General features: G+C 47.4%; 1 protein-coding gene and 1 pseudogene across 3 annotated transcripts; both read left to right on the top strand.

The window, feature by feature from the left end:
* On the top strand, positions 1-1735 carry LOC107502460 (annotated as a pseudogene).
* Positions 1736-2737: 1002 nt separating this feature from the next.
* Positions 2738-6848, top strand: GIMAP2 (GTPase, IMAP family member 2). Of its 3 annotated transcripts, none has more exons than XM_016129730.2 (3): positions 2738-3102; positions 4114-4149; positions 4719-6848. In XM_016129730.2, exons 2-3 carry the CDS (start codon positions 4122-4124, stop codon positions 5702-5704), a joined length of 1014 nt encoding a protein of 337 aa, XP_015985216.2. In that variant the 5' UTR covers positions 2738-3102; positions 4114-4121; the 3' UTR covers positions 5705-6848. The 3 variants fall into 3 exon arrangements, with proteins under 3 accessions (XP_015985216.2, XP_015985217.2, XP_015985219.2); XM_016129731.2 differs by lacking the exon at positions 2738-3102 and adding an exon at positions 3137-3518; XM_016129733.2 differs by lacking the exon at positions 2738-3102 and adding an exon at positions 3525-3854.
* Positions 6849-12409: the final 5561 nt, after the last annotated feature.

Here is a 12409-nt window from a genome sequence, read left to right as displayed (position 1 = left end):
ATGACCTGCCGATGGGACAACACGTAGAGGATCGTCCTGGTGGGGACAAGGGGACACGGGAAAAGTGCCACAGCAAACTCCATCCTCGGGAGAAAAGCATTTCATTCTAGAGTTGCTGCTCACGCTGTTACCAAGAACTGTCAGAAAGCACCGCGGGACTGGAACGGGAGGGAGCTTCTTGTCGTCGACTCCCCAGGGCTCTTTGACACCGGGGAGACCCTGGCGACCACCTGTGAGGAAATCAGCCGCTGTGTCCTGTTCTCCTGCCCGGGGCCTCACGCCATCGTCCTGGTTCTGAGGCTGGACCGTTACACGGAGATGGACCAGAACACCGTTCCGTTGCTCAAGGGTGTCTTTGGGGAGTCGGCCATGAAGCACATGACGATCTTGTTCACTCGCCAAGATGATCTGGAGGATCGGGGGCTGAGTGACTTTATGGACGGTGCGGATGTGCACCTGGAGAGCATCTCGGCAGAGTGCGGGGGCCGCTGCTGCGCCTTCTCTAACACAGGGGATGCCGGCCCGCCTGAGAGAGATGCTCCAGTGCAGGAGCTGGTGGGGCTGATAGACCAGATGGTGCAGGGAAATGAGGAGCTCGCTTCTCGGATGCCATCTACAAGGACGCCGAGGAAAGGCCGAAACGTCAGGCAGAGCAATTGAGGAAAATGAGAAGAGGAAATTTGAAGAGAGGAGCGTACTCAGCCATGCCAGAAGATTGTGCAGGAGAAAGAGAGAAAACTTCAATCGCTAAAGCCGCAATATGAGTTAAAACTACGAAATGTCAGGGAAGGGGCCAAGAGGAGTGTCTTTAGCCAAATTTTTGATAGAATTAGGATACGGCTTTCAAACGTATGACGTTTTTTCACAAAGTCATAATTTTTCTCAATTTACTACTGTTCGTTAAGCACCTCTGCAGCTCCCTTCCTACCTCTCCTTGCCAGCCCATCCCCACGAACACCAAAACATTTAAGAAATCGCAAAATTGCTATGTTTGATCCGTAATTCACTGCACGTGGTTTAAGGATCCAATTGTAAGGAACACCAGGCCAGAGCGCATCCTCCGTTGACTGTTGGCGCCGCCCACGACCGTCATTGTGTCACCGTCAGTCTCCCGTCAGGCACCTCTGGCAGCACCTTCCTGTGGCTTTGGAGATCTACCAGCTGACCAAGTGTCCTCCTTTCCTCCTCCGTCCTTCCCTACGTGCTAACTGAACACTGCCCAGACTGTGAGTTAAAACAGCTTCCGTGCCAAACGCTTCCCTCCCCCGCCCACCTGCGCCCCGCATACTCACTCTCCATCCTTGGCCGTCCTCCCGCCCTGCCAGGCTGACCTGTAGGGACCACACCCGTGGGTTCCATCGTCCTCTGACTTCTGCTCGAGCTCCGCCACTGGGGAGCCCAGCAGAGGATGTGTGGGACCTAGAGAATCAGATGAGGCGTTTCGTCTCCCGATCCCTCTCTGCCTGATGGTCTGACCATCCGCTACCCTCCGCCAAGGGTCCCGCCACACGCACCAGCGGCTCTCAGATCTGCACGGTAAAAGTGCACCTGTGTGGGTGGGATTCTCCTCACGCCTGTGGCGTGACAGCACCAAAACTTTTGACTGTTTCCAGGGATCACGGCTTGATCTGAGAATGAAGTCTGTTTTTCAGAAATTCTCTGGTAATTGGGGGTACATGGACAAGCAATAAGAAATCGACATAAAGACCGATTCTCTCAGAATTCCTAATCCGAGGTCGAAGCTTCTGGAAGAGTTCCAGATAACCTGTGAGAACTGGATAAACTGTCAAATGAGCACCTTGGCTCAAAGGGGGAAAATCTGAGGGATAGTAATAATTTCACGAAAACAAGAGTTTGTTGAAATTAAGTCATTGTTGAACATGGGCGCATAGTGTCGGTGGTCTCTGAAAACATTGGTCTCGTTTATAATAGGTCATATTTATAGAAAAAGTTAAAAGGATCAAATGTTTAAAGGACGTAATTTGGGAAAGAGCAAGAAATTATTTCCTCTCATGAGAATAACAATTCCATCGTTTTCTTCGATAACTGAAATTTCATTGTTTCTATTTATCCATTCATCTGTATTTTTTATACTTTCTTTTTGTCATTTTCATATTTTTTTATCCATTCATCTATACCTTCAAATTTATTGGCATAATTTATTCATAGGATTCTTTTTAAAATATGAAATGTCTTCCTTTGAAAACTAACGGTGTTTTTCCTATGTTCACTGTCGTCTTTTATTTCGGTCAGTATTAGCAGGGCTCTAGCGGTCGTCCCGAAGACTCAACTCTGGCTTTTAAATTTCGCCATGCTCCTTTGCGCTCTCTTATTCACATTTTATTAGTTTCTGTTCCGATCAGGGACACGGACCCAACCTTCTAACTCTATCCCGTGAAGTGACAGGGAAGACAAAAGGTGGAGGAGGAGAGACAGAAAATGACTTGCGGAAACAGGAGGGGGTGTGCCGTGCTCACACGCATCAGTTAACCGGAGTTTCGTTCTCATCATTTGAGGCAGTTCTGGGAAACGGTCTGACGTCGATTGTGTGCCGCGGAATTCCTGAGGACGTGCCGAGTGCACATGAACACTGCCCACAGTCTGTCGTTGAAACTGAACTATGCTCTCCAGACCAGGCCTGAAAGCTGGCTGAGTGGACAAACCGTCACACCAATGAAGCATAAGGTATCTTATCTGCAACACTGGTTTGACCTGGGCCACGTCTTGCTTATACCTTTGGACAGCAGAAAAACTGTTCCCCCAAATGGATACGAGGACGGTTTATGGCCCTCCGGGGGCAGAGCTTGCCTGACCGGAAACTCTTTTTTTTTTTTTCACATTTGGCAAAACACACACACACACACACACACACACGCGCGCCCAGAAACCGAGTTCTTTTCCAGACAGACTTGAACGCAGAGAATAAGAAGTAAAAAGCTCAGGGCAGCAGGCGGGAGGTGGCGGGGGCGGAGACGCGTGCACATTGCAGACGGGAAGGAGCCAGAGGTGCCTGTGTGTTTCATTTTCTTTTGCTCTTCGAGCCAAGCTGGCCCGTCATAGGTTTGAACGCGGAGCCATCTGTGTCCTTCATCAGGAAATCAGGTACGCCCTCATTTGGGGAGAGTGCCGCACTGTTGATCTCTAGTTCCCTGGCTAAGCTCCAAAAAAAAAAAAAAAATTTTTTTTTTTTTTTTTAAAGCAAATGTGCCGTATTTTACGGGAAACGATTTAGAGTGACTGCCTTTGGCTTAAGTGTAGCCAGTTTACAGGGACCATGAACTTCCTATAATTTAGTTTACAGCTCACTGGCAAAGAGAGTTGCCTTAACAGGAAGCCAATAAAAAAGTGCAAACGGGGAAGAATTTGGCAGTTCACATGTGGCCGTGAGTTTTCTGTGCCTGTTGCTTTGGCTATGCTGCCAGATTTAGCAAGAGAAAAACGTGTCTGATGAAAGTTACCCAGTACTTCTCCCTGCGTGGGAAAGGGGACGAGGTGGCAGGGTTCCTTCCTGGCGGCTGGTGAGCAATGGGGAAGGCGTGCGCCATCGAGGCATCAGGCGATGTGGATTTCTGGCTTCCAGGGCAGTGTGTGTTTGCAGAGTCCCATCCTTAACTCAGCGAGTGTTTGAGCAAGGACTCAGAATGGGAGGAGGAGTATGGAGAGAGGCGGAAGGAAGGCAGCCAGGCGAGGAGAGAAGGAGAGAAGGGAAGAGGAGATTGGACCCCAGACATGCGGGAGGGAGGTCCGGAAGGGAAGTGGAGGGAAGTCAAGGCGTGTGACCAGGGACAGCAGGGGAAGGGGGCAGGGCGGCCGCGAGAGGAAGGAAGGGACCCAGCAAAGGGGTGAGCGTGGAGGTGAGAAGCAGGCAGGGCCGACAAACCGAAACGCTTCTCCCGACTCGCCGCGTGACTCTGGGCGAGTGACCCGATTCCTCTGTGAAACTGACACAGGCATTCCCCTTCTCCCCACCTGGCCGGCTCTGTGGGGACACGGGAGACGGGGTTGAGGACGTGCTAGGAACGTCAGGGTCTTTCACGATTCAGAGTTAAACGATAATCGATTTCCGGGGTTGTCGTTGCTGTGTTACTGGTCTCTGGTCTCTCTGTCCCCCAGGAGCAGCGATGGAGCAGAATGCATGCAGTCACTCGGGTAAGAACGCGACTTCCGGTACGCACAGCTGTCGTGCCCCATTCTGTGCCTGTTTCATGGAAAAAGCCGCGTGTAAGCTCCCAGCTGTGTCTTCGTTACACTGGTCGTTCCTGCCTTTCCCGGGTCCGGCCATTTCGCTGGTGGTCACGACCACACCCCTGCCCAGCCAAGGTCTTGGAACAGAGTCAGGTGACTTAACCACCTGGAGCTGGGGTCCACAGTCTTGGCTACACATCTCTGATCCTCAGAAAATTTATCTTTCAAGGGGCTGGCACGGAGCGTCCCAGGCAAGGCTTGCGTGATGAGATGCGTTTCTAAATCCATCTCGTCCTCCCCTCCCCGCCAAGTATGTTTTTCTAGGATCCAACATGGCAACACACTGCACTCCTGGAGAAGTCTAGATAATTCGTTCATTTTATTCGGTAATGGGGTTAGCTTCTATTTCGTCAATGCAATCTATTGTAAAAGAAAAGGTATTTTCCTGTAACTGAGGAATAGCTCCTTATTCTTAAAAATATTCCATCGGCCTGATGAGTGTCGTAGTGACACAGGAAACTCGCCCTTAACAGGACCACACACGAAGAACCGACATGCCAGGGGGTCAGAGCTGAGGATCGTCCTGGTGGGCAGAACGGGGACCGGCAGAAGTGCCACAGGGAACAGCATCCTCCGGAAGCAGGCGTTTGTGTCTCAGCTGCGGCCCCAGACCCTCACTAAGACTTGCAGTGAGAGTCGGGGATGCTGGGGAGACAGAGAGCTGGTCGTGATTGACACGCCGGACATGTTTTCTGGGAGGGACCCCTCTGAGGCCCTGTACCAAGAGGTGCAGAGGTGCTACCTGCTTTCAGCCCCGGGACCCCACGTGCTGCTCCTGGTGACGCAAATGGGCCGATTCACCACGCAGGACCAGCAGGCTGCACAGAGGATCAAAGAGATCTTCGGAGAGGATGCCATGAGCCATACGATTGTCCTCTTCAGCCGCAAGGAAGACCTCGCAGGAGGCTCCTTGACGGAGTACATCCACGAGACGGAGAACCAAGCCCTGAGCAAGCTGGTGGCAGCGTGCGGGGGGCGAGCGTGTGCCTTCGATAACCGCGCCACAGGGAGTGACCGGGACGACCAAGTGAAGGAGCTAATGGACTTGATCGAGGGCCTGGTGATGGAGAAGAGAGGTGACCACTATACCAATGGGCTGTACGGTCTCATAACGGGGTCCGGAGGTGGACCTGAGGGGTCAGGGGAAAGGTTCAAGGATTTCAAAGGGGCTCTGATCAAGTTCATGGAAATTCAGAGACGCGGCACCACCACGGCCAGAGAAAATGGCCTCAAAGGAGCCCTAATGAAAATACTAGTGTGTATTTTATTTTGTATTAGGTTCTCTGTCAAATGGTTGATTCTGTTATTTTGTGTCTTGCTCAGGATATGCAATTTCTTTTACCGCTTACTCTGTAGTATGTGCTATTTGTCCTGTAGCTTGCCGTTAATTATACTCAAAAAGTTTACGATAATTTCTGGCAAGGCTACTGGTCTGAAACACAAGACTCCTCAATTATAGTTACAAATCAGTAATTATTTATTCACCTTCACACAGTGAGTGAATTACAGAGCCTCCTTAAAAAGCGCAGTGCCTGACACCAGCATTTGAGACTCTGCAAAGTGTTTAAATCCTAACATTGCTCAATTTATTAATGAACCGAATTATTTTAAAAGTTCTTGTTTGTTTTGAAATATATTACCAAAACCTTTTGAAAGCTGTAAACATAAAATTCCTCCCATTTGCAAATGCCTAAAGCCAGTTTTATATTCCTGGAGACTCCTTTTATTCTTTAGAATTCCACTGTTTCTACTGAATATAATGACGATAGCATAAAATGTCTACTGAATATAATAAAATAGTAATAATAAGTAAACTGTGAAGTTCTTGGGATAGCAGGTCTTTCATTCGATTCCATGGTTTTATTCTCAGGAGATGGTGAGCCCCGTGGCTCATTTCAGTAGTGAAACCAGCCATGCCCACTAAGCACACACGGCCGCACTCGCACATCAGTAGATTGTTTCATGTGCATCGAACTCGCCCTTTAACACCAAAAGAGGCTCAGTCAGATTTTACCCCGACCCCAATCACACTGAGCGTTGAAACACACATACGGGCCGACACTCCGGACAAGGTGGTGGACCGTGCGGTCCGGAACACCAATCGCCCCGTCGAAGGCAAATAAAAGCTGAATTTATTAAAATAAACAGAATTTTTATGATCGACGAGCTCACCAGAAAACAAGGAAAGCTGTTGGCCAATAGACAAATGCCGGTATCAACCCCAAGATGGAGAAACTCAGCCTGGGGTTGTCGGTCAAGCTGGAGAGCTGATTGCGAGAGGTCTGTTGAGTCAGCCCTTCCCAGGGAACTGATATTACAGGCTCATTTCTGAACCAAATATATTAGGCTGCTCTGATTTTTTTATTTTTTATTTCTTTTTATGTTCATTTTGTTAAGCTGTGGTTTTCAAAGATTTTTTTCCATTATATTAAAGTCGTGCTTATTGTGTGTAAAATCTTTTTTATTACGCTTTTTAATATATATGGGGATTATAGTCAATGTTCCTCTTTGAATTTTGATATCAGTGATTTACGATTATTTCTTTTTGTTTGATCAGCCTGGCCAGAGCTTTATCAATTTTATTAAACTTTGCAAAAATCGAACATTTATTTTCTCTCTTTTATTTTCTCTTTTCCACCTTATCGCGTGTTCTTAACAGTGTCTTTTGCAGAGTGGAAGTTTTTCGTTTTAATGAAGTCCATCTTACCAATTTTTCCTTTCATAGGTCATACTGTTAGTGGTATATCTAAAAGGTGACCCCCAAACTCAAAGTCACCCAGATTTTCTCCAATGTTATCTTCTAGAAGTTTTACAGTTTTACATTTACTTCAATAATTCATTTTGGTGAATTTTGAGAATTTTCGACAAAGGTACAAGATCTGTGTCTAGATTTGTTTGTTTTTTGTTTTTGTTTTTGCTTGTCTAGCATCATATTCCAGCATCACTTGTTGAAAAACTATTTTTTCTCCATTGAATTATCTTTGCTCCTTTTTCGAAGAAGAAGAAGAAGAAGAAGAAGAAGAAGAAGAAGAAGAAGAAGAAGAAGAAGAAGAAGAAGAAGAAGAAGAAGAAGTCACATTCAATGTAACAATATCTGTGATTGGATTTAAGTTCTCTTCTCGCTCCTGTTTTCTATTTGCCCCATTGTTTTTTTGTTGTCGTTATTTTTTTTCCATTCTTTTGTGTTGACTTCTTTAAAAATTCCATTTTATTTCTTTGTTGGCTTTTATTTTTTAGCGGTTGCTCTAGGGAATAAAGTATTTAAACATAACTTATTATTCTCTACCTTGAGTTAATAGTGTACTATTTCCAATAAGATAGAAGAACCTGGCAAACATATACTTCTGTTTAATCCCTTCCCTTCCTTTGTGATATCGTTGTCATTTTTTATTTCTCCATAGTTAAAAATTTACAATATATTGTTACTATTTTGCTACCAGCAATTTATAGGGAACTAAGAATAATCAAAATAGTAGTTTTTTCCTATTTCCCACATATTTTAAATTTCCAGAAACATTTATTTTTTTCCCGTTGATCCACGTTTTTATGTGGTACCATCCCCTTTCAGCATGAAGAATTTCTTTAACATTTCTTGGAGTGCAAACTTAGTGAGTTAAAATCTCTCTGGTTTTCGTTATCTTAAAATGTCTCTTCTGAATCTTCATGTCCGAAGGGTAGTTTTGCTGAATAAAGAAGTTAGGCTGATCTTTTCTTTTTCTTCAGCAGTTTAAACATATTCCAGGGTTTTCTGGCTTACATTGTCTCTGATAAGAAAGTGGCTGTGGTTCTTAACCTGTTCCCCTGTATGGAATGTGTCTTTTTACCACCTCTGGTTGATGGAGAATTTCTCTCTTTTTCTTTGGTTTTTCAGTAGTTCGACTCTGAAGTGCCTGGGTTTGTTTCTCTTTGTACTTTTTACTTAAGGTTGACTGAGATTTTTCGATTTATGAGTTGAAGCTTTTCATCAAAATAATAATATCCTCACTTTTTTTTCTATCCAGTTCAGTCTTTTCTTGTTCTTTTTGGATTCTAATTATATTACTCTGCTTGCCGCTATCCGACTGATCATTAGAGCCATGTTCAGGTATTTTTTTCTCTTTCTGTGCTTCAGTCCCAACAATTTCTCTTAACCTGGCTTCAAGAGCCTTCCTTCAATGTCTAGTATACTGTTAGGTCGATCCAATTATATTGGTTTTAATTCAAATATTTTATTTTCTAGTAGCAAAATTAGTTCTTTTTAGAGTTTATGTTTCTCTCCTGAAATTTTTCAACTCTTAACTCATTATACTTGTTTTTCTATAAATGTTTAACACATTTACAGTAGCTATTTTGAGGTCTTTAACTGATAATACCAATGAATGAGTCATCTATGGTTCTACTTCTACTAACTGCTTAATCTTTTGGCTACGAGTAACATTTTCTTAATTCTTCATATATTGTGTAAATATGCATTGTATTCCAGACAATAAAACAAAAGTCTGAAATATCTGTTTACCCTGGTTTGCTTTATTTCCTGGAGAGGGCACGTTTAACTATCTGCTGAACAAAGTGATCGTATCATTGGCTCCTACATTTGAGCTGAAATAGTAATGAGCCACCACTCTAACATGATGGGGACAGCAGCTCTCTGACAACTCCAGGCTGCTCCGTGCACTAGCCAAGCAAATTCTTGTGGCCAGATAAACTCTCAGCCAGAGAGTGTTGCAAGTGGTTGAAATAAGACGCCTCATGCATGCATAGGAACAGTGGATAGCCAGGAGTTACCTAGAGGCACAGAAAGCATATTCATGAAAAGTACATGTTAGGTATCAAAGACTTCATCAAAGTTGATCTTCATGGCTTAGAGGAGGGTGAGGCTAGGCATCTCACTCTTAAGGAAGCACCCACTGTCAGGGTCATTCATCTGCAGGGTTGGCACTTCAGCGACCCTAGGAGTGAATGCCTCCTTAAACTTTGTGCCCTGGACACCACACTTGGCTCCCTGGTCCTGATGATCTAGTGGAAGAACGAGAGGCCCCCCGAAACGCTGAATGGAAGCAGCGGGAGTGTCAGTCATCCAAGAGACTGTCCCCTAAAGAAGATGGGAAATGCTGGAAGTCGAATCTCTTCTCTACCTGAAACAATGGGCTGGCAAGAAAGAAACAAAAACACAGATACCGGCCAGTCCATCAGGGCTCAGGAGAGCGTCCCTCTCCCGTGTGGAGACAGTTGACTCCGGAGCATTTAATGAGCTAGGAAAGGTCACATCGCTGGTGAGTGACCTGTCCAGGTCTAGGGCCGGTCCTGTGCACCACACGACTGGTTCTTTCGTTCATCTCACTCTTTTGCTGACCTTCTGGAGAAAAGACAGAATAACTAGAACCGGCGATAGCAACAGAGGCACCAGACTAATTCGGAACTGTGGGAAGGCAGTCCCACTCGGCACACTGGCTAGCCCTCAAGTCCTTCAACAGCCAGGATGCCTTCCTTTCGTAGAAATGATGAGACTCTGCTTCCAGATGCTTCTGACAGACTGGACCCCAGAGTAGCTTCGGCCACATGGATGGTCAATCAATGGAATGCTAGTGAGAACAGCTATCGTGTCCCTTGTTCTGGGGCAGGAGACCCTCTGGACCGATTTTATAGGGTGGAAAAATCCCTAGAGGGTTAACAGCAATTGAAAATGAGATGGATAACGACTTCTCGAGCTGAGTCAGACTTTGGGACACCGCCGCCCTTTCCTTCCTCTGGTATGACAAGAGATTTGGTATCGGGCCCTGCTGGGATCGCACGTCACCTTAGTCAGAGCAGGAGGGAGGTTTAGTAGGAGAAGCACCAGCAAACCCACACCCCAGGGGAAGTGTTTCTGTTCCCATAAGTATCACCCCTGGGCCTGCCCCTTCCTGAGCGCTGAGGTCTGAGAAGTACAGACACTTCCCTGTGTCCCTGTGCGCTGGGAGGAACAGCCTGCTGCACAGACAACCAAAGAGGAAGCAGTAGGTTGGGGGCTGCTCTGAGCCAGGGTCACAGCCTGTCTGTCACCAGTCCTGCAGGAAAGGCGAGCCCAAGCATGGGGAGGGGGCCGGCTGGGGAGGGAGCAGCCGGGGAGTCGAGCTGTGAGGAGCCTGAAGGAATGTCATTTCGAGTGGGTCTACTGCTGAAGCCCTGGTGGCACTCCTCCTGGCCTTAGGGATCAAGATCACGCTGCAGGTTTTTAAAGATGGCCTGAGTTTTGAATAGACCAAGTTCTGAAAAAGCTTTTTTGAGCTGTCTCCTCCTCCCTGGAGGGCATACAGGCTTATTTACAAGCAAAACCGCCTCCGTATGTAAGAGACCTGTGTGCCCAGAACCACTTCCAGGATCAAAGTTCATGTTACAGGCATTCAACATTCCCCAAATCGCACATTCAGCAAAGGCCAAAGATCCTTCTGTGACCAGCTAGTCATCTAGCCTCAGGGCCAGCAGCAGTCCGCACAGATTCAGGACCCCGTTCTCCGTTCTCCCTCTCCTCACTGCTCTTGGGGGTGGGAGGGTGCAGCGGACATCTGAGGTTAGGCAATCCGTCCTCAACTCCCCTCCCTGCCCAAGCCCTTGCACATCTGCTCCCTAATTCAAGCTTCTCCCACCCCAGGTGCAAGGACACCCCCATTTCCTCAGCTGTACAGTTCAGGACTTTAAATAAATACCTGATTTCCAAACTCCAATTTGTGGACTGATTGCATCAGAAACATTTGAATCACGAATCAGAATCTCTGAGGATAATCAGACAATGTACATTTTTAAAAAGCACTCGGGTAATTCTGAAAAGCAGCTGGGTTGGGAGGCAATGAGTAGATGCACTTCGAAGTCTCAGAGTATTAAGAATACAGGGTTCTACGTGTTTCACAGATCTCAGTAAATAAGAGCCACTTCTCACCCTTCAGCTGGAGCTACCCTCCATCTCAATAATTATTTAAAATCATTTCAACCCCCACTCCAAACTATATGGAAAATTCCAGTGACCAACCAAGGGCCCCGCGTGTCCCCAGTGCTTCCTCAGCTCCATGCTGGACACCGCCTCCTGCTTTGGCTAAATTCTTGTTCTAAGTCTGCGGCTGTCTGTCCATTCGGCTGTGCTGTCAGTCGCGGGAGTGTGCTGGCTTCTACGCACGACATCATCTCAAAGGCCCGGGGCTGCACTTTCCGGAAGGCGTGAGGGGATGGGGGGGTGGGGCGCTGCGGAAACGCCAACGCCTTCGCACTCGCTCGGAGGACCAGGGGGCCTGTCGTCTAAGTCCTTGGGCCAGAGACGGGTATTCGGCCAGCCTCTCCCTCTGCTTTTGCCTGTGTGGCTCCAGCGGGAGAGAACACGGTGTCACCTGTGCTGAGCAGGCTGACGACAGGAAGAGGGAGAACCGGAAAGGAACGGAGCGGTGCAGCACGCGCGGGTCTCGGAGCGAGGGGGGCAGTTCTCATGAGGCTGGAGAGAAACGAACATCTAACGCTGCTCGCCACATCCTGTTAGTCGCCCTCTGCCCTTTGCATCTGGGTCCCTGGAAAGACACAACTCAGCTCACGGGGCGCTCTCGCAGTGTCACCCCAACCCCGGGTGGGTCCCTCGATGTTCCTCCCTCAGCTCCGGTGTGCAGGGGAGCAGGGACCATGACGTTCTCACTGTGGCGTCACCAGCTCCGTGGGGATGCCTGACCCGTCGCCCCCACTTATACCATTGATGCGTGTGAAGCGATGAGCAATGAATAAAGGACCAACCGTGTTTGGGACTCTTTCAGGCGAGCATGGGAGGACGCAAGATGGCAAGAGATTCATTAAAAATTCTGACGGAATCACTTTTAATTACATCAAATATGATATTTTCTCTTCTTTATTACTAGTGCTCCCCACTGCATTTCAGGGGCAGGAACAGACTCGGCCAGGCCGCCACTCTGTCTAGCTGGGGAGGAGGGGGGCCGGGAATGGCACGCGTGGGTGTGTCCTGTGATGTGGGCGGGGTCGGGGTGGGCAGAGGGCGTTACCTCAGGCAAGGCTACGAAAATAGCCAACTTTAGCATTTGCTGTTTCCGAAAAATATCTCCATACTGGAGCCAAACATGAAAACCAGAGATTTGGGCAATTTGAAGAGTCCAAATGAGTACAAGCTTCTTTCCTCCTTGGTGGGATGAAGCAACTACTAAAAGCTTCAGGGAAG

The sequence above is a fragment of the Rousettus aegyptiacus genome, unplaced genomic scaffold (assembly GCF_014176215.1).
Source record: "Rousettus aegyptiacus isolate mRouAeg1 unplaced genomic scaffold, mRouAeg1.p scaffold_m13_p_13, whole genome shotgun sequence".
NCBI lineage: Eukaryota > Metazoa > Chordata > Mammalia > Chiroptera > Pteropodidae > Rousettus > Rousettus aegyptiacus.
Note: the sequence above shows the minus strand (reverse complement) of the source record. Positions and strands in the feature narration are given on the sequence as shown.